Source organism: Cyclopterus lumpus, chromosome 23 (genome assembly GCF_009769545.1).
Source record: "Cyclopterus lumpus isolate fCycLum1 chromosome 23, fCycLum1.pri, whole genome shotgun sequence".
NCBI classification, from domain to species: Eukaryota; Metazoa; Chordata; class Actinopteri; order Perciformes; family Cyclopteridae; genus Cyclopterus; species Cyclopterus lumpus.
Window position 1 is genome coordinate 5,283,968 of NC_046988.1, and position 22,884 is coordinate 5,306,851.

The 22,884-nt window shown below is 44.7% G+C and overlaps 1 protein-coding gene across 2 annotated transcripts in view; it reads left to right on the forward strand.

Annotated features, from left to right (window-relative positions):
• Positions 1-20,680, forward strand: part of sox5 (SRY-box transcription factor 5) — an 83,044-nt gene extending 62,364 nt beyond the window's left edge. Inside the window, exons 9-15 of one of the 2 annotated variants that reach the window (XM_034526742.1) lie at positions 2,593-2,757; positions 7,734-7,929; positions 11,423-11,595; positions 14,766-14,868; positions 15,243-15,416; positions 16,449-16,665; positions 17,423-20,680. In XM_034526742.1, the coding sequence (XP_034382633.1) occupies positions 2,593-2,757; positions 7,734-7,929; positions 11,423-11,595; positions 14,766-14,868; positions 15,243-15,416; positions 16,449-16,665; positions 17,423-17,720 (1,326 nt within the window). In that variant the 3' untranslated portion in view covers positions 17,721-20,680. Of the gene's footprint in view, positions 1-2,592; positions 2,758-7,733; positions 7,930-11,419; positions 11,596-14,765; positions 14,869-15,242; positions 15,417-16,448; positions 16,666-17,422 lie in introns of both variants that reach the window. The other variant, XM_034526743.1, reaches the window with a different exon arrangement.
• The last annotated feature ends 2,204 nt before the right edge of the window (positions 20,681-22,884 follow it).

A 22,884-nucleotide genomic window follows, 5' to 3' on the forward strand; every position in this document is an offset into this window, starting at 1 on the left:
ACAGAGTAAGTGAGTGACATTTCAAATTCCTTAGTCTCATCCTGCATCTACGATTGCATTCCCCCACCCCTCACTCATTGTGTTGCTCTGTCTGTGTGTGTGTGTGTGTGTGTGTGTGCGTGTGTGTGTTTGTGTGTGTGTGTTTTTGCTCCTCGGGTCACCCCAGGGGGCTTTGCGCTGTCACTTCCTGTTTGTTGACATGGATGTCGTTGTGGCGACGCTCTGGGCGCGCTCCACAGTGCCTCTGCCCTCTGTACCGTGTGAGAATGTGTGTGTGTGTGTGTGTGTGCGCGTGTGTGTGCGCGCGTGTGTGTGCGTGTGTGTGTGTGTGTGTGTCCTCGCCGACCCATTGAGCGGGCTTTGAGTGACAGGAGCTGGCCTTGTAATGGAACTCAATTCACTCCGCAAATAAAGAGGCCTTTGAACCACTGGTCCGAATATGGCAGGACACACACACACACACACACACACACACCGCCTGTGGTCCACTCGCTAGGGGGTTTGGCTGGTAGGGAGCGGAGGGGGTTGAGGGGCGTTCATGCTCGGCTGCTCCCTCCCCCCCCTCTTCCAGGAGCCACAGTGCAGCTAATTGAAGAGAAATGAGCGAGCGAAGGCTGATCTGATCTCAGCGCGCTGGCCCTCCGCGCCGCGCTCACGTAGCTCGCCAGAGCGTGACCGATCTCCCGCTGATTGCCACATCAGCAGCAGCAGCAGCAGCACACCCTGTCTACTGTATGCACCTCAATTAACGTTGTTCTCCTCGGTGTCCGGAACAGCGGCAGATGCTGACACTTTGGGTTGCTTTCTGAAACACGAGAAGATGCACCAAAGTAATGCGATAAAACTCTCAAATCTGATATTTTGTGGAAAGGAACTCTTGAGAAGATTACAGCACTTTTTTATTTTTATTTTCTTCTTTTCTTAGTAACCGAAATTACAATGTAAAGCATCCATTCTTTAGTGTTTGTCAGGGATGAAGTTACTCAGCATCCTATTTATATTTAGATTCAGAATACGGTTCAGCTTTTGGGAATGGCAGGCATCTAATTTAAGAGTGGAATTAAAAGTTTGCTAATTCAACAAATGCAAGAAAAAGGTAGAGAATCGTGGCTGAAAACAACGCTGCTTTTTCACTGCCGTTGGAGAGTGAATATTGTTGCCACATGTGAGTGACAGTCAGGAGGAGATTATTTCAAATTCAAATACGAGTTTGTTCCAAAAGAAAGTACTTCTTTGTGTGGAGTGTGAGCGCTGCCAGTTTGAATGTTGTTGTTTGTATAAAAAGAGATAAATGTCTTTATTTAAGATAGCAGAGGAGCTAATGTGGCTGTCAAGAGAGATAGAGAGAGGTTCAAACAGACAGAGAGGGAGAGAGCGGTGACAGCATCTTTTCCTTGTCCATTTGCATAAACCAGCCTTTGTTTGACGCCGGTGGCCGGCAGCCAAGCACCAACAGAAGGACGGAAGTTAAACTAAAAAAAAGAAGAAGAAAAAAAGGATGGTCCTCTTCCAGAAAAATCTTCCACCAGAAATAAATGATAACAATTATAACTATTCAGGAAAAAAACCAAACAACAACAACACATCAGTTACTTCTCGCTAAACAACCCGTTCTGTTGCTCTTCAGAGGATGGAATAACAATTCTGAGAAAACAAAACAGCATCTCAGAGATTTGTATTAGCCGACATGAAAGTAATTGAGCTTTGCAGGATGATTTTCGAGGAGGAAGATAGAGAGACAGAAAGAAGTGTTTATGAACATTGAAGCTCCTTCCAAATTGTGAATATTACGCTGTGTCTGTTGCTGTGGAAATAGTGGCCAGAGACTGTTTTGTGTGATACAGTGGTATTGCATAAATATTCCTGAGTATGTTCACACCATAGCAGCCTGAGCCATAATGCTTTTATTTAATTAGAAATTAATTAAATACATAAACAAGAATAGGGGGAAACCTGTTTTTTGGTTTCACACAGCAGTTATTGAATGAATTCATCTTTATTTTAAAGTATTTTGAAGCATTCCTGTGTATTTTTGCGTCTTACTGTCCGGACGCTGAATACGTCGCAGGGGGCACAACACACTTCTGGCATGTAGCTTCACAAATGTCCCTCCCTCTTTTTTTATTTATTTTTTTTATTCTCCGTCATCACTTTCTTTTCTTTTTTTTCACCTTGAGCGTAGGCCGGGCTCTACGGCGTGACCTCGATAGCCGGAATGTTTTCCCTTTCTCCCACGATGCACCTGGAGGGGACATGGCCATCTCTGGGCCTGTCAGAGAGGCTGTTAGCGCTTCTCCCATGGGGTGAGGGAGGGGGGTTGACAGTGGAGATGTCCCTCTCTATCTCTCTCTGTCACACAAACGGAGGCCAGGACACTAATGGCCTCTTCTTCCAGAGCTTTTTAGCCGGTCTTCTTTTTTGTTTGTGCGCTCTCGAGTATTCATTTATTCATGTTGCCCCTTTCTTCTCCTTTTTTTCCCCCTCCTCCCCCTCTCTTTTTCCCTCTCTTCTTCTTTTCTTACTGACCCCCCCCCCCCCCCCCCCCCCCCCCCACCCCCCCCTGTCTCGCTGCCTGTCTCTCTCACCTTGCAGCAGTTGTACGCAGCTCAGCTGGCGGCCATGCAGGTTTCCTCTGTGCCCAAGCAGCACGGAGGCAGCCTGCCACCGCAAGTCAACCTGGGCACACACTCCCCACCCACCAACACACACTCCCATAGCGAGAAGGGCCGCAGCTCCCCGCTGCCAAACAAGGCCAAGGTAAGGGGCTTTTGTATGTGCGTGTGTGTACGTGTGTGTACGTGTGTGTACGTGTGTGTAAGTGCGTTCAATGCTGGAAAGGCCAGCGGGTTTGTAATTCAAATTAGACATCACTGCATTTTTGTTAAGTGTAGCAATCGGCCAGTTCCGTCTATTCACCTATTTTAATCAACAAATCAACAAGTATTTCCTAAAATTAAGTTGTATTGTTCTCAATTCTATTACATACACATTATTTTTTGTATTACGAGATTATATTATACCTCTCTTCAAATTCTTGAAACATTTTTTTTTTTTTAAATGAGGTATGATTATTTTAAAACGTAATTATAGCCAGAAATGACACTTTGGCCTTTCTAGTATTACAACGGAGACTGAGAGAGTGAATGCCTGCCTGCACGAGATTGTATTGCACTCGGTGCATGAGCTGGAAATGTGTGTCCTCGCTTGTTTGAAGGTTGCATCCCGAATCTTGTGTCCTGAGCAACGGTCTGCTCCTCATACTAATGCACGCCTTGGTACAACTTAGTCCCTGAAAAGTCACAGTCCCAACTTCATCACAAAACTCCAGCTGGTGTGTGGTGACTCTGGATATGAGGATGTATTGCTGTTTGTGCCGTTTCCTCGGCTGGCTGCACAATAGGGGCGAGGGGAAGCCTTGTGTCCATCCAAGTGGAATTCTATGAATATCTGTTTGGGATATCTCGACTCTAACCTCCTCCCACCCGCACACACACACACACACACACACACAAACAACACCCATGCCAACTGCCATCCGTTGTCCACTCTCGGACCCCCCACAAGCGTAGTGGTCAGTCACAAATCACAGACACATGGGAACCGACACGTTCAAAATCCTACGGAGAATAATACCTGGTTTGTGCTCACATATATAAAGGATATCCTCCCTGTCTTTCCTCTCCTTTCCTTGTCTGTCCTGTTTTCTCCTTGTCTGTTGTTGCATCTCCTTTCCTCTCCTCTCTTTCTCTTTTATTCCCTCTCCTGGTTCTTTCCTCTTCCACATATTTTCCTTTGCCACTTGCAACTTCACCCATCTTTCTCCACCCTTTCCTCCCCCCACACTGTGTTCTTGACCTTACGCCCACCCCTGTGTCACACACACGCCCACTCTTGCATTGAGGACTATCTCATGGCACAGACTAAAGCTCCCGGTTGACCCCAGAGCTTGCCCCCCTGCGTCCTTGTCCATCAGCCCCTCCCTACACCTCCGCCGACACACTCGTCTTATTACCATATATATGGAGTTGGGCTGACAGGCAAGTGCTGCGGCCTGTGGTGGAGGGGAAGTGGGGAGCCGTAATGGCCTCCCCAGTCCAGCAGGAGTGGCCGACTGGGGTGTGGACCCGCATGGCACACGACTGTGTTGGTGTTACTCCCCCCGTTCTCGAACAAACTTTAGATAAGTGCTTTGTGGCATTTTCTAGCTATTTCCCCATCTTTGTTGCTTTCTTTCTTTTCTCCCTGCTTCAGTCTCCTTTTCTGCTTTGATTTCTTTCATTGAGGCTGACCACCGCAGCGCTCTCACTCATTCATTCTAACACTCTGTCTCTCTCTGGGCGAGTGACATGTATATTTCAGAGGTGTGCTCCCCCCGTGGGCTCTATCTCAGGTCTCTAGTCATTTAGAGACGCGCTGCCTGCCTCTGCTCACAGCTGTTTGGACTCAGGCGCTCACCACTTAAGTGCTTTACCCTCGGGTGAGACACGGACACACACACACACACACACACACAGGTGTTGAAGGGGACACCATGCCAACTAGCCCCTTCACACACACACATGCCCATACACAAATCACTGCGGCATACATGCAGCTTTCTTATACGCAAGAGTGGACCTTTAGATGTAGGCAGGCATGCATACAGACCCATACAATAGTGCGATTCAAATGATGCACCACATGTAGCCCGTTCGCTGACATGCATCACGCACACGCAGTTGCCAAGAGAACTGTACCTGTGTACATTCACTCAACTACTGTGCTTAAGAGCAATTATGCACTTTCCCATTTTATGTTACTTGTAGTCCACTTCATTAATCTTTGATTTGTTTATAGATTTCACATTTAAATATGATAATAAAATATGATAATATCGGAATTAAACTATGTAACGGTTTATACAGCAGTTCATATAGTTCATGTCCATAGTTCAGGGCATGATTATGCATTAGGGATAAACCAATAATATAATACAAATAACACACCGCCCCTAAAGAAGCCATTCTCTAAAGTTAGTTTTCCTGATACTATATTTTAAAGGCATTAGTTGCTGCAAAGTATATTTAGATGGTAGCACCTAACGGAGCCAATGAGACTCGCCTCATGAACTAAAATAAAACAATCAGTCTAAACTGTCACGGTAAAGTCACGTCTGCTCGTCTGTTTTCTCCAAATACAAATTAGAAGAAAATGTGAAGTGCATTTGCGTACTTGAGGAGTCAGTGTTTGAATCGGTGCCACATAGTGTATAAAACTGTCATAGCTGCCTCCTCTGTGTCGCCCTGCTGTCTGAGATAATTAGATATGACAATATAATTAATATCCAAGCAGTCAGTTATAGCTGGGAGGGAAGGAAGAGAGGAGGAAAGACAGAGAGATGAAAGGAGAGAAGAGAATGTAAAGGTCTTGGGAGAAACCTGCCCAGGATAAACGGTAGTGGCACACACACTTGTCCTGTTAATTGAACCATCAGCTGCAGCGATACGATGCAGAACCCTGATGTCGACTTCACATGTCGGCATCCACAGAAGTAAAATACAGCCCCCCCCCCACACACACACACACACACACGCATTATCTCTCCCCTGCCGATTCCTCTCTGTCCCTCTGGCTCTCGTTGTCACTCTGCATGTTTTCGGTCCCAAAGCTGGAGACTGTTTCATCAGCCAAGAGAGACACAAAAGCAATTGTATTAATTCGAGATTCCAGGGCTTTCAGAAGCTTTAGGGGCCTCACACACACACACACACACTCTCACACACACTCTCACACACACACACACACACACACACACACACACACAGACGCATAAACAAGTCGGTCCAAGCCTCTCAGCTCCACTGTCTAAACTAATTCCTCCACACTGGCATAATGCAGGTTGGCCACCTTCCCACCATAGGATTTGGCTTGGCGCGGAGAGGAAACTCCCCCCATTCCACTGTACAAGAGACGGAGGCATTATCTATTTGTAATAAATAGTCAAACGCGTTCCCAGCCAAAGCCCACCATAATATGGGTCAGGATTGAGAAGATCCCGCTCAGTTGTTCTATCCTCCTTTCTCTCCTCTTCTTCTCTGGCCCATTGTCTCACTGAAGGCATCTTTGGGGGTCCTCCGTCTATTTAGAAAGACCCCCCTAATGAAGGACAATCCGGTTAGGCCTCGTCGCACACACATACACACACACACACGGAGTGGTGATTGCACACACACATAGGCACGTACACATGGAGGGGCTTAATTGGAAGGGCTTAATTGAGTTGTGAGGGGCTCATAAGGCTTAGTACGACTCAAGGAGTGGGAATGAGTGAGAGTCGACCTTAATGAGTGGGTATACCCCCCACACACACACACACATACAGTACTTCCTCTCTTTTTGGATCCAACTGTATGCTGGATTCTACTCCGCCTAAGCAGCAATTAGACTAATGACCAGAAAATAAAGAAAAATAATGTCTCCATTCTATTCATGTAGCTACAATAAGACCACACACGTGAAGCTAAAAGTTCCCTTTAATTCAGTTTTTTTTTAAATAAAATGTACATTTAGGAACAAAACCAAACGATACAAACAAACTGTATTTCCAAACCTCACAGACAACATTGCGGCGCTCTACTTGCGGGCCCATTAAGCCGTCCCTTGCCCCATGTTGTGTCTGCCTTTTAATTGCGCCGTTTTAATTAAAGAGAGTGGTCTGTGTACATCTGGCCCCTGGGCGATCTAATTCCTTCCTTCCTGTCACATGACCCTTCGAGGCTCCCCTTGATTGGATTAGGTCATCAGCAGGGGTGGTGTTGCCATGACAATTAACGTGATAACAGCCCCTGGCGTCGTGCGGTAGTCCGCATGCCGATTCATTTAGGGGGCCGCTGTCTGTTCCTTGTGTTGAGGTTATTACCGTGTGCAGACATACTTTTATTTAGAGTGATGGAATCTAAGGATTGAGATATATTAAGTGCTGTATGGCATCATAATACTTAAAAAAAATAATTAATAAAAAAATGCTACTTAAGAAGTAATGGATTGGTTGCCGTGAGTGAGTGAGTGTGTGTGTGTGTGTGTGTGTGTGTGTGTGTGTCTTTGAGGCAGAAAGTGCTGCTTCGGTGTTCACAGCATGACGGTCCCTTGTTTCTAATGGAGCAAGTGCACATTGAAGTGGCAGCCCGTCTTCTGTCCTGTCGGCTGTTTGATACGTTGCGACTTCACCACGTCTTTAGATCCACATCCGTAAAGACGGTCTCAGGGAGGTGCTTTGGGAGAGACAGAGAGAGGCTGTAGTTTTGGGAATGATACTAAGGTGTTCCGTCTCCTCAGGTGTGAATGTTGCTCTAACCGCTGGCCTTGTTTGAAGCATGCCGAGAGCAGAATTGTGTGCATGTTTACTGGAACCTACATGTGGAGCGTGCACATGCATGTGCATGAGTCGTCTGGACTTTGTTGTGATAGGCGGTATGTTGTTTTGCATGTAAATGTCAGCGGTTTGCACCAAAATATCTAAATATTTATTGTTGTCCGTGATGCTATTTTTTGAAAATCTTGTTTTGCCTGTGACGAGCTGTTTGGATACAGGCAGTGGCATGCACCTTGTCATCCGTCTCACCGTTGTGCATGGGATCCCGTTTCACTAGTGCGTGTTAAAGCCTTAATTGCGAGTGGTCTCGTGAGGGGCCTCCCGCTTCCAAATTGCTACGGTAGTCACAGCAGGCGAAACTGTGCTGTTTTGGTTTTTGCAGGACAGTGAGGGTGCTCAGCCACTGAACCTGTCGGCCAAGCCTAAGGCATCCGAGAGCAAGTCACCCAACTCCCCCCCAACTTCCCCACAGGTCGCTGCTGCTGCCGCTGCTGCCAAGCTGGGCCTTGCCGGCTCCGGGAAGCACAGCGCTGCCCCCTCCAGCATCGGAGGTCCTCCCACCAGAGTCAGCTCCATAGGTAAGTGGACTTAAGTATCCATCACAACACGGGAAGAATTCAAAGAAAGAATCCAACACATTCAACTTATTTAGCAATTCAAAACAGTCTGGTTCATTGATGGCTTCTTCCTTGGCTGAAGAGACATTCAACCAATCAGAGCGTTTTGACTTTTGAACTATGACTGGGGACATCACGGTCCTACAAAAGTAGCTAGTTGAGCTGTATCAATTAAAAATAGTGACCAAACACGATAGACATAGAGGCTGTTGTGCCTCGGCATATTTCTTTGATTGATGTAAATAAAACAACCCCTACGACAGTTCCTATTTTATTTGCAGGTGATGTTGCAGAGTCGTGCATACAGGATTATTGTTATTACCATTACAAATGATGGCCAAAATAATGAAAATAAGATTAAAAATGTAAGAAATGTTCCTTTCAATGCACTCAAACACAACAACGTATCCGAACAGAAACACGGGAATGCATTTATGTTGCATACATACAGTATAAGTGCCCCTGCACTTGGATACACTTTTATGAAATGAAAATTGTTCCCCATTGTGACAACGTTCGCCTTAAAGGAAAACTGCCCCGCTGGTTGTGGCGAAGACAAGAATAGCATTTCCCCTCCTAGTGTTGCCATTGTTGCCACAGCCAGTACCGTAATCAGACCCGGCCATATGCACACATACATGAAATATGACATCAATGAATCACCATTCTGTACTCTTAATCCATTTTTCACACAACACCGATAGTTCAAATATTACACATATGTAACAGGCTATAATTAGTGTGTTTGTGTTTTTCTTCCGCATCGCAATTTTGCCTCGGGGCTGCTTCATTGTTATGTGTTTATTAGTGACTGAAAGAGACAGAGAGACACAGGGAGTGAGGGGAAGCAGGGAAGGAGAGAGAGAGAGAGAGATGGGGATTAGCACTCTTTTTTTTCGAGCGACGAAGCGGGGGAATAATAAAGAGAGGCGCGCATGACAGACAGGAGGTATCACCAATGAGATTAGACAAGCCTCTTACATGAGCCAGGACAGCGCAAACACCCGGCATTAATGACACAATGACAGCACACACACTCTTAACACACACTCAAACGCACACAAAAGCTCACACACACACACTCACACACTCACAAGCCCACCTCCTCCTCCTATGCAATAGGCAGTTAGTCTTTTTTCTTTTTTTTCTGACTTCTTGGCTAATCTCACTGTTTTTCAACAAATCGGCGGATTTAATATCAGATTAGTGGATTTGCGGTCCCAGATGTTTTTTGTTCAGAAAAATGGATTACAGTGTTTAAAGTTTGTGTGTGATCCCCGCTGAATTATTTTGTGCGTGGGGACCAGTGTGTTTTGCGTCGCACATCCCAGTTAGGTTGCAGCTCGCAGTCCCATCTGTTGAGTTTAGCCGATCACATTATTGCAGTTCAGTCGTATTAGGGTTCCTGTTACAAGTTCAGAGGGGAGAGAAGGTCTAGAGGCGGTGGTTTTGATGTGGGAGTGTGTGTGTGTGTGTGTGTGTGTGTGTGTGTGTGTGTGTGTGTGTGTGTGTGTGTGTGTGTGTGTGTCTGTGTGGGTGCGGGTACAGATTATGAATGTGTTACGAACGTTATTTACATTCAGACAGGAACAAACCAAATGTCTTTTTCTTCTTTCAATTTAAACTGGGACAGTTGTATTTCAGGTTAAAGAAAACAGTAAGAGTGCCACTGTGAGCTATTTCTGTCAGTGGTAGAATGTAACTGAGCACATTTAATGTAATGGTAAAAAGCTGATACATTTTTTGTTTAAACGCAGAAGACAGTGTTTATGCTCACTAAGGCTTTTAGAGAAACAGGGTCATATCTGCAGGTATAAAGATGATTCAACTGAGCTTCACCTTCCATTAAAGGCGTCCCAATGAATTCCTGTCAAATGCACGATTCTCTTTTTCCCCACTTCGTTCGTCCGTCTGTCTCAAAGCGAACTGAAGGGCTGTCAGCGCCTGTAACTTCTACCATGATCACACATCTGTCCGTCATAAAGTACTGCAGCTCCCCTCTGACCTCCCAGGAGAGTTTATTTTCTGGTCAAAAAGGTATTGCGCTTGTCTGTAGAGGTTTGGCGTTTAGAGAGAGAGACAAAATGTGTGAGTGTTGAGGGAGAGAGAGACAAATCCCCCCCCCCTTCTATCTGGGTCACATTCATTTGTCTGGATGGTTGGCATCGCTGTCAGTTTAAGCGAGACTCACACACACACACATCTATGAGCGCAAGAATATCTGTCCGTCCCCCTCCCTCTCTTTTAACTCCAGATTAAAATGGACTGTCACCCGATTCCATCTCCCTCTCCCCCTCTCTCGACACCCTCCACCCTTTTTACTTTTTTTTTGGCCCCGCTCACATCCCGATTTCCCGGTTATGACTTCTGAAAGAGTTCACGGCTCTGTCATTACCAATCTGAAGCTGGTAATCTGGCCTGAGATGGCATTAGCGGTGCGGATTAGCGCTGATAAAGGCCCCATAAGCCCGCCGCGGCTCTTTGTTAAGAGCTAACGCGACTGATAGAGAGAGGCGATAGCGGCGCACACAACCCTGCAAACACACGGTCAGAGCAGATGTCTCGTCGGCCGGCTAAGCTGCAGAAATAATACAAATAATAGAGCGGCGAGATCTGATCTTTGTGAGGTGGCAGGGCAGATGTTCTCAACTGGGGAAATTAGCAGGACTTCTTAGTAAGAGTAATAAGAGTCATGTGGCCACCTCTCTTCAAAGTGGAACTACAAGGGTTCAGATGAAAAGAGGGTGTGTGTGTGTGTGTGTGTGTGTGTGTGTGTGTGTGTGTGTGTGTGTGTGTGTGTGTGTGTGTGTGTGTGTGTGTGTGTGTGTGTGTGTGTGTGTGTGTGTGTGTGTGTGTGTGTGTGTGTGTGCGTGCGTGCGTGTGTGCACTGAAAGGTGGGAGTTGTAACGGGATTACCCAGGGGTTGAAGTTGTGGGCGAGTACCTGTGTTTGTTTCTGTCTGTCCGTGTGTGTGTGTGTGTGTGTGTGTGTGTTTACGACTGAGAGCAGGTGGAGCTTGTCGCAAGGCTAGCTCGGGGCACACTCTGACTCACATGTGCCCAGCTCGACAGTCAAGTGGTCAGTGTGTAAGACTGAGCGAGCGAGAGACTCACACACACACACACACACAGATGCACCGGCAAACCCCCGTCACCAAGTGTATGTTAATTTCTTTACCTCATGGTTCAGGGGAAGATTTATTCTGGATGAAAACCTCCTGCCAGCTTCTCAAGCATAAACATACACACACACACACACACACACACACACACACACACAGACACACACATTCATTGCTTTTCCAAATGTCACTTTATGATTCTCTCTTATTTAAAAACAGAAATACACTCTCAGTACAAATACAGTACAACTCGAGTCACATTTATGCACACAACTTAGGACCACACAAAACCAAATTAATCGTCTGCCCGTGTCCCCGTCTGTGTCTCAGCAGACTTGTTGTCCTCCCTGTCCACGACCGCCTACCTGAGCGACCACGAGGCCGTGACCAAGGCCTTCGCCGAGGCCCGGCAGATGAAGGAGCAGCTGAAGAGAGAGCAGCAGGTCCTGGACGCCAAGGTTGCCGCCGTCAGCAACCTGAGCCTCAACAATGGACGCTCGGACAAGGTAAACCACTTTGAATCCGTATGACAGCGTGTGGTACACGGTGTGCTGTAACCTTAGCAACAGGCGACAAAGTCTGACAATTGCCCCAAAGGATTAGAGGGCACAAAAATTAAGAATCAAAATCAATTTATTGATGTATCACACATTATATGTAAAGGTCCATCACAGTACCTCAAAGACCATCTGTTTTAGTCTGTATTGATCTTCTATCCTTGGGGAAATAATGCTGAAATACTGTCTTTATTAATACATTTCCTTCTTGCAACTGTTAAAATACTAATTTTGATATTATTATTTCTATGACAAATGACTCCCACTCATCAATAGCATCAAAAACTAAAGGGAAATGTATGGATTATCTCAAGAAAAAAAAGAAAAGAAATCACAAGGCGTACAAGCCACATTGTCAGTGTGTAATAATGTGTCTTGCCATATGCCATCCTACTGCACCATGTAGGAGGTAAATTGGTTTACAATGCTCTCGCTGAAATGTGTTGAAGCTAAACAGGGCCAGATAAGGTAAAACCAGAGGCGTCTCAGAGGTAATGAGTGTGTCTGTAAGGCGCACTACAGGGCTACTAGTGTGTGTGTGTGTGTGTGTGTGTGTGTGTGTGTGTGTGTGTGTGTGTGGCGGAGCGTTGGGGAGATGGTAATGTGAAGTGACGGCGCCGGCTCCTCTGCAGCGTGGCTAAATTGTGGTTATTTGTTAAACACATTGGGAGTCAGCTGGTGCATGCGGACGCCGCACACACACACACGCACACATGCACACACACACACACACACTTACAGAGCAACAGTGTGCTTGAAGCATCTGCGCCGCTGACATTCAACAGCTCTATCTGACTCTTTCTTCCTTTTTTTTACTCTTTCATCCAATGCGTTTGGAACTGTCAGCCCCACAATGATTTATGTATTCAACACAGTTTTTTTGGACACATTTAGTAATATACTGTAAATACAGTTTAAAGGATTCAGGCTAATAGGCAATTAGATTCACACCAGGGAAAGAACTGGGAGGAGAGGGAACTGTAGCTGTTTTTCAGGAGCATGTTTTAAAGCTTTTTGGAGGAATTTAGCGGTTTTATTTAAAATACTAGATATCATTTTTTTAATGTATTTTTTGTAGTTTCTTGGTAAATTGGTGAATGTTATTATTATTCAGAGAAATTAGGGGGGGAAAGGGAGCTTTTCCTGTTATTGTGACTTCTCATAACAGTGATAATGGTGGATTTTGTCAGCCTTATTAAGGAATATATGTTTACCAGAAAAAAAATTTGTTTTCATGTAAGGCTATCATTTTTTTGTTGTTGTTTGATTCAAACTAATTATTTTAAAGCCTTTCTTAATTTAAAGTTTAGAACATTTAGATTACTTTTTTTTGGAGAACGAAAATGTGAATCTTCCAAAGCCAATGTGTTCCACGCCGCTTCCTCGGCCCTTTGGCTTTGTGCTGCGTGAGTGTGAAGCCGGCGAGCTCTTGGCGCCCGGATACAACGGTGTCATCTCTGACACACTCAGAGGATTAGTTTTGTCGCTACTTTGTGTCTTGGCTCCAGTGTCAGCCATTCAATCCACTTTTCTCATGTACTGTGCCGGGGCTTAATGTCAGACTAGGCTGTCATCCACTCTGTCTCCCTGTTCATCTCCGTCTCTGTCTCACACACACACTCACACACACAATACACGCATGCATACACACACACACACAGCAAAAAGCCCTTTGTAACGGCACATTGAAGCACAAAATCTGAAAGTGTGAGACACGTTTTCTGCTCGTTTTTCTTCGGACGAGGTTTGAATGAGGCCGATCATTTGTGTGAAATGAGGAAAATTCCTAAAATGTTTCTGATTTGCATATAAAATGGCTATATCTGGCAAACAATTGTTAATTTATTAATATGTAATACATTCATCATTAATTATTTTTTAAATGACAAAAAAAGAACATTTGCACAGCTCGCTTCTGCCTTCCATTCTCCCTCTCCCCTACCTGTTTTTATCCATATTTATTCCAATCAGGGGGGGCGGTTATCGTTAACAATAAATTCTGCTGGACAGAAAATGCATTTCATTATCATTCTGTCCTCCTCCCAGCCAGCCAGCTCGGCAGGGTCACATGTAAATGTAGAGGGACACTTTTTGGAAGCTTGTTTTAGAAGACGACAGTGTTTTGGGTACGGCTCCTAATCGTGTAATTAAACTGCAAAACGCTGGCGCTGGTGAACAGCGGCGTGTGTGTGTGTGTGTGTGTGTGTATGCGAGAGTGTGTGTGCTGATCGGCAGTCATGTAGAGTGTGCCGGCTGCTTGCATTACGCATGTAAATGCTCAGTAAATCAGCCTTTTATTGGTTGTAATAAATACCCAGGGGGCCGTGCGGCGTGGCCTCGCTCTCGTCCGCGCTGCACTCTCCCGTTCTCTCTCTCTCTAATGCGTCGACCCTCGGGGCCTCTGTGAGAGAGAGGCAAGCCGCTGCACTCCACTCTCGCAGGTGGCTGCCAGGAGTCGACACACACACACACACACACACACACACACACACACACACACACACACACACAATATACAGTATACACACAAAACAGTAAACATCCAAATAGGACTAAATGTAATCAACATTCTTGCACATGCAGACATACACACAGATGTGTGTTCAAGCATGCAGGCGTACAGCACTCAACTAACAATTTGCTGCTGACATTAACATTTACGCAAATTTCCACTGAAACGAACAAAACACAAACTGTCTATCTGCTGCAACCGCTGCTCGTATTTGTTTGCTTTATCTGGGATAACTGATACAGAAAAAAATATTATTATTAACTGATTTATTTCAGATCAAAGGAGGATATGTGTCCTTCATTCATTTGTTACGTCTGCGAAGGAGTTTATGTCTTCAAAACGGATTTCCTTGCACACAGATTGGCTAACAGAAAAACTAATTTGATTTCTCCGCTTCAAAAACAGGAATTTGTGACATGAAACAAGTGCTCCCTTTAGCTATAAGTATGCCATGAATAATATCAGTGAATATCAAGAAAGAAAAACCGAGCCAAACATCTATTTAAAATCAGTTGTCAGAACCAGAATGTTTACAAGTGAATTGGGCATCACTGTACTGTGGTTTCACTCATTCATTCACTCACTTGCTGAACTGTTTGTTGTTTAGGACAAGGCTGCCTTGGAGAGTCTGAGTCAACAGCTGAAACAGCAGGCAGAGGACAAGTTCAGCCACGCCATGCTGGACTTCACCATGAGCGGAGACTCTGACGGTAGGAACACACACACATAAACGCACACACACACACTCATGCGTGCGTGCGGCCATTTATGTGACAAAAAGTGTGACTTTTTTAAAACAATTGCTAGAAAGGGAGTATTGGAAAATGTTATTCTTCTTAATTTTAGGAGTTTCATTTCGATACATTTCTCCAGTTTAAAGTAATATATTGTTTTTATATGTTTTAATCTTGCTCAAAATAAACATCTTTCACTTTATCAAAAATTTCTAAACCCTCAAAATGTGAGAATAATTGTTTTCACTGGGCATGCATGCTGTTATACGTATCTAATGTCTTTATTTGTATTTCGGTCTGCCTCTCCTCACCTTGTCCCCCCCCCCCCCCCCCCTTCCCCCTCCCCTCAGGCTCCCCCAGCGTGTCAGACTCCAGAATATTTCGGGAGGCCCGGGGTCGTGGCACCGCCGAGCCGCACATCAAGCGGCCGATGAACGCCTTCATGGTTTGGGCCAAGGACGAGAGGAGAAAGATCCTCCAGGCCTTCCCCGACATGCACAACTCCAACATCAGCAAGATCCTTGGTAAAACACACACTCTCTCTCTCACTCACACACACACACACACACAGCCTGCTGTTGGAGTGACAGGAGCCTTTGCCCCCCACCCTGTCACTTAACCCAATACTTCCCACTGTGCAACCCGAGTGAAAGGAAGGATGCATGTGCTGTGGGTCCTATTTCCCACTTTCTCAAGCACGCACAGTGATTTCATTACACGCGGTGGCATTGTGTAAGCGGCTGTTAATGAACGGCTGGGGAGCGCACGGCTCCGACAAATGATGATATAATTCATTATGCATTAAACAAGCAGCGCGAGGCCGCCTGACATTTCCCCCAGACCGCCGGGATCAGCCCTGACATTTTAAAGAGCTCCTAAGCGTTTTATAACACAGGGAAATCTGGTTTTAATAAGCCCTCGCTCTCTCAGTGTCCCCCCTTCTCTCAATTGCTAACAGATCGCGGAACAGAGAGAGAAGGACAGAGAGCGAGAACAGCCAAGTGCTGACAGCTTTTACCCATTAAACATACAGTAGTCAAGTGCAAATTCAGACCAGATATGAAACACACAGGGAAAGACATACTCAAGATTACACACACACACACACACATGCAGGGAACTGATACTACAAATCTATGAGCATAAGCTGAGCTGAGAGAGATGACAGCAGGTTAAGTGAAGTCCTCATTAGTTTAGATAAGTACTTGTCGTCAGCAACACTCTCCTCATTAACCTCTTTCTGTGTGAAACTTCCACTGTTATCTGTGTGTGTGTGTGTGTGTGTGTGTGTGTGTGTGTGTGTGTGTGTGTGTGTGTGTGTGTGTGTGTGTGTGTGTGTGTGTGCGCTCACCTTTGCCACGCAGACATTTGTTCCTGTCACAATGTTATTGATCTGAAAGCAGACCTACAGATTTGTATTGATTTCATGTCTCTATAATGACCATAACGACCTGTTATTGTTTTATTTATATCGCAGTTGTTTTTCATACACCCCCATACTCTTGTAAACTGAAACTGCTTATCATCCTCATCATCATTAATGCGTCCCCGTCCAGGCTCCCGCTGGAAAGGCATGACCAACCTGGAGAAGCAGCCGTACTATGAGGAGCAGGCTCGCCTCAGCAAGCAGCATCTGGAGAAATACCCAGACTACAAGTACAAGCCGCGGCCCAAACGCACCTGCCTGGTGGACGGCAAGAAGCTGCGCATCGGCGAGTACAAAGCCATCATGAGGTCCCGCAGGCAGGAAATGAGACAATACTTCAGTGTGGGGTAGGGGAACTGTTTAGGGGAACTGTTTTTCTATGTTGAGTCGTAAGATAGCAATTCGTTTTTTTATACTTTGGGGTAGTTGGGTATTTAATATTCATCCTCTGATTAGCACATAATTGGCATTTGCTCTTTTACTTTATTTAGATTTTCTTTTGTTAGAACATGTATCACGTCTCGTGATATCAGTTTCAAGTTCAAACAAAAGAACATTCATATTTGCTTTTATATTTGTTGCTGTAAACGTTCAACTTATCAACACCTCTAATTTAGATTGTTCAGTTAATGGATTTCTTTGAAATCAACACACATTTTTTATTTGGGTTGATTTTACTTCCGTTTTAATTGAGTGCTTATTAAATCTCCTTAATATGTTTTGTCATTTCCTTTTTCTTAATAAGCCAAGCTAACTAATATAAATTCAACCTCTGATGAAAAGGAAAGGAACCCACAGAAAGATGTTTCCTCTCATCTTTCTGGTTTATTACATCACGTTACTCTTCTTGTCCGCCACAAGTATTCAACCAAATCAACCTGTACACATATCCAATTGGTGCTGAGGAGTCACACGCGTTAGAGGAAGAAGACTGATACCTTTTCTCAATAGTAAATATGAAGCTACAGCCAGCAGCTAGTTAGCTTAGCATAAAGACATGGAAACTATCAGGGACAGCATATGTAGTTACTCGTGGACACGTTAGCCGTCTAATGCAGCTTGAACCGGTCATGTACTAAAGCAGCTCTTCCTTGTGTGTTGCAGGCAGCAGAGCCAGTTGCCCTTGTCCTCCGCAGGCGTGGTTTACCCAGGTGCCCTCTCCATGGCCGGAATGCCCTCACCCCAAATGCCCTCAGAGCACTCAAGCATGTCCAGCAGCCCCGAGCCCAACGCCAACCACCACCAGAACCCCCACATGGCTGGCCTGAAGGGGGACGAGCCACGAATTAAGCAGGAGGAGCTGCGGCTGGACGACAGCAACGGCGACGTGTACGACGACTTCGAATACGAGGACGAAGAAGCAGAGTACACCAGCGACAACGAGAACCATATCACCCAATAGGGCGGCGTGACAGACGCCTAATTAGAAGCCAATCACTGCTGGTTAACCCCACACAACCCCAAACCCACCAATCAGGAAGAAAACCTTCTTATTTTGCCAATCACCTTACGTCCCGATCTCACAACACCCACCACCCTCCCCCCCTCCTGACTAACGTGGACTCTTTTAACAGAGCCAAGACCCTCCCACTGGAGTCCTGATACCAGCATCTGATCAATCAACGGAAGCACAGGACCTGTCACTCACACTGACTGTTACACAAACTGGAGTCTGGGTGAACGAGACGACCAAGCCAGCCTCCGGCGCTTGCTGAGGAATATTCAAATACTACTGCGAGATTTTGAGTGTAATGCCACGAATGAGGAGAAATCAAAATCACACTCAAAAAGCAACCTTTTAGACCCGTTTGTAGAAATGGAGACATTTTTTAAAAAAAAATGAAAGACTGATCAGTGGACCTGTCAAAGGCTAACAGATGACACTTTAAGATGGCGGACCTGTTTATTATCAAGAGACACTTTTTTGTTCTTTGGTTCTATAATATTCTCACTCAGGTACACGGTGCCAATAAGTGGCTTGTGAATGTGATTTGTTGTTTTTGTGCTACAAGTTTGAATAATAGAAAAAAGAGACTTTCCTTTTTTCCCCCCTTTTGTTGTAAAGCACCTGACAGATATCAGACATGTTTATTTTTAACAGAAACATATCTTTTCTTCGACCTCTCAGTATGCTGTCAGCTGTTCGCCCCTTTTATTCTCCGTGTTTTTGTGACTGCCCGCTCCCCGACGGGAATCCGACTGGGACGGTCCAGCCAGGACTGACCAGTGCAGCGTGGACTGTCCCACTTTGAGGGTTTTTCAAGGGGGGACAAGGGGAGTCTCTGGCGCCCCGGAGAGGAAACGAAAGCACTGTGTGACAATCCACCAGTCGTCTTCTCACTCCGTCCCTCCATCTTGATCTCTCGTCCGGGGCAAAACATCAGTGCGACTTGGCTTGAGTGTGTGTCGGTGTGTGCTGTGTGCGTAGAATCTCATTCTCAGTGCGAGAAAAAGGCTCAAAACGTCACAGATACGGAAAGACAGGCTTACACTGCTGCTGTTTATTAATTGTACCACATATATACACACTCTCTCTCTCTCACACACACACACACACACACACACACACACACACACACACACAACTGTTCTGTCCCTCAGTGTTTTCCTGCTCCCTCCAATCAACATCGTCTTGCTGCCCCCAGTGGGCGGAGCTGAGCTAAAGCAGCCAGTCAGTGTTTGTATTTGAATACTGTATTTTATTTTCTCTTCAAACTGCCTCTAGTCTAATAATATTATTAACAATAATTATAAAGATGGTCAGCGTTTCCTAAGTTTAGTAAGTTATGTACAGTATAATTTATTTTTCTCTTTATTGGGTTTTTATGACCATATGAAACTATGACAGTCAATGAAACATTATTCTATTTAGCTGGTAGGTATTTAGATCTAAACAAAAGTTGTCATTTTACCTTGCTTTGTTTTGCATTTGTTGGTCCCCGCTCTTTTTTTGATGCGTTCGTTTTGTATTAATCCTGCGGACGGCAGGGCGGGCGGAGTCAGGCCAGCGAGCTGGACTGACGGACTCGACGCCGGCCCTCTGAGCTGAAGACGTAACCCTTTCATGTCCACACCCATTTCTAAAAAGCACTCAGACTCTGAGAAAAAGAAGAACATGATTTTGTTTTTTATTGTTATTATAATTTTATTTGTAACGGTTATTATAATGTATAATGTGAAGTTTCCTCTCTTTTATTTTGCCTTTTATTTGAATTTTGTTTTTTTTTCCTTGGAAATCTGTTTTTATCACTTATGGAAACTGTTTTCTGTGAACAAAGAGTCCCGTCCCCGTTTACTAGTTATGGCCGCCTCACCGAGACACAGCGGAACATCTTTGGCTTGGATACACTCACATACATGCACAAACACACACACACACACACACACACACACACACACACACACACGTTTCAAATGAAGAGATTATCATGACAACCAAACGAATCCTATGCTGACCTTTTTTCTGTTTTTATGAAATCTAGTATTTTAGATTTAAAATCCTGTACAAATGCTTTGTTTGGTGTTTTCTGTTTTGTTTTTTTAAATCATAGGAAAGCAGTGTTTACCGTGATCCACCAGGGTGTTCCTCTCTGTGTTTGTGTGTGAGACGGCCAGGCGTAAATACAGTATCCTTAAAGTCACTTCTCATCAGGAGCCCTTTGCTTTGTTTGAGCTCCACGCGGCGCTCCGGGAGCCGTGACTGCTGTTCAGGTGTGCCGTCACGCCGTGACCCCACAATCACTCTCGCTGTAGACGTTTGCTACATGCCACATGATGAGCCTCCGGGTCTTTCTTCTGCTGTATAGTCACCCCTGTTATCACGCCATGGTTCAACCCGATGCTGGAGAGAGAGGGGGAGGGGGGCCAAGTGGATCAATCCACTTTTAGGGTATCAGGTGGGTGGGTGGGGCATTAAGACGTCAATCATCCCTGCTGGCAAGGTCTGACCCCATATCAAGACAATGAAAATGATGATGATATTATTTAAGACAATCAAAGTCATGAGTGGAGCTCAAAACAAAGTAAGAATTATTACAAGTTCAAAAAAAAAAATTAAATATCTTACCATCTCAACTTGAAAAAATCTAGAAAGATAATTATGTAAATATAACATAGAGTTATAGATTTATATTTTGTTCATAACACAGTGTAATATAAGTTGTATATTTCTTTTTTCTCTCCCTACTGTCTCTTTTATTGATGTTATCCATGCCACAGAAAAGCAGGAGTCGCAGTACTCTCACACAAAAAAAATGAAGAAAAATATCAAAGAAATAAAGAAAAACAGGAAAGGAGAAAAAAAAAAGAAAAAAAAAGCCGTGGGCTGCCACCACCATCTGTTCTAAGTTCACTTTTTTTCAGTATTACTGCCAGACAAGGCTCTAATAAAGACAGCAATGTGTTCGGTAAAACTTCTGCTGGTCCTGGTCACTTCTTTCCTCCACACATACATTCACACAATGGTTTTACAGTTCCAACATATTCACATAAACATACAAATATACACTGCCACGACCTTATTATGCAGAAATGTTAACGATGGAGAGGACAGCGAATGCATCCGCGCCTGTTGTTATGATATTAATAAAACAAAGAGAGAAAAAAAGAAGATGAGTAGATGTTCAGTTAATGATTTTACCGAGTTTAACAGTCAAATCAATTTTATTAAAATCATAACAGAATTTTTATCAAGACACTTCAGGAAAAGTTTCAATCTAATTCTGATGCTTTCCACCTGTGTTTTTCTTCCTCTTCCATACTTCCCCTCCGTCCGACCCCCAGTGGCACAACGTGAGTCACCACGGCGATGGCACTGCCCGCGTGTCGCCGAACAATTCAATCATCTCCATAACAACAAGCTAATTATGCGAAGTCCACCTTCTTGCCCCTCCAATCAGAGGGCCAGCTGGGAGGCGTGGAGCCGAATCACGGCCCGTTAGCAACCTGATAACCTAATTAAGCACAACAAGGGACTCGAGAGGGAGGGGGGTGACGGGGGTGACCGAGTGATGAAATGTGTGTGTATGCATATGTCCCACAAACAACAAAACTAAAAAAGGAAAGGATTTGGGCTCTGACCGTCTTTTAACCGTGTCGGATGCCCGTGCTGCCGTCGCCCATTTAAAAGCAAATCTTTAATTGATGCTTAAGGATGTTGAGGATGTTCATGCCTTCACTTCCAAGGGTTAAAAACACAAAACCCCACTCAGTGTGTGCCATTAAAATGCTGTCCCCATCTGTGTCCATATGTTGAGCAATCAACCCCCACAGCCCCAACCAACGCTTTGTGCATAAAAACAGTTAAATGCACTCAGAGGAGATGATTTTATGTGGTTTGCTAATTACCACAGCTTCACACACACACACACACACACACACACACTCAAAAAAGCCCTTTTGATGCAATAAAGAGGCCCGACTGGGGCAGATCCACAACTCCTACGGTAAGTGAAGGACTTAGTTGTTCTCTGGGCGTTGTGAATTTTTCAGAGCCAGCCTGGAGGTAAAACCCTTAGAAAAGGTTTATGTGTGAATACTTGAGGAGCAAGAAAGGGGGATTCAGGTTTTTCTTTTTCCTGTATTGTCAGCAGAATACAAGATGTTGGAGGAAGTAAACGGTGGCTAGACTCACAGATTAAATCTCACACACACACACACACACACACCCTAAGGTGAACTGTAGGAGTTAGCTCAGCTTAAACCACAATTATCCACTGGCTATTTCCATCACAATAGTCGAGACAAAAGAGTGAAAACTACGTGTGAATTAATGCCTTTTCGCATTTTGCTGTGCATATTGTCAATATGATTTAATTTGCCCAAACTTTTTTTGTGCAAATCCTGCAGAGCTCAAAGAAAAAGTTATATGTATATGTTTATCTAAACACACTACCCCCCCCCCCCCCCCCCCCCCCCCACACACACACACACACACACACTTTCCCTTTGCTGCACATGCGTCTAGTCAACTGTGTGACTTTGAGGGCGGCGCTCTCTCTCTCTGCACCGGCTCGGTGAAATATGCAGTTTTCAACCGTGGGTGTTTGGAAATTGAGTGAAAACGATGTCACATTAATGATTTAAAGTAGGTAATAGGATGTGCTGTGACGCTGAGCCGCCAGCTAAGCTGAGTTTAAGGCCCCGGCGTTAATGTATTCATGAGGAGGGGGGATTATACAGAGACAAGAGCAGCTAGAGAGCTGAGTGCAGCACAGCAGCCAGGGCCAACAGGCCCGCTAGATATTATATATGACTGCATTTAGACTGCGGGAGCAAACATTTCACAATGCACGACGGGTTAAACACACACGTACAGAATATTGTGGAGATGTGGAGTGGAATTAAAAAGAAGCGATGTGATATTAGAATTAAATCGGACTGTCTTGCAACATCATTGTTATTATTGTTTATTAACAAAGAGAAAGCTTTGTAAATTAATTCGAAAATTACATTAAGATGCAGACATAATACATGAGACAATAGAGTTCAAACAAGACCAACACAACATTATTAAACTGCCATTAATCAACGATGTGCAAAAAATCCAGAGAAAACCAAGTTTGAAT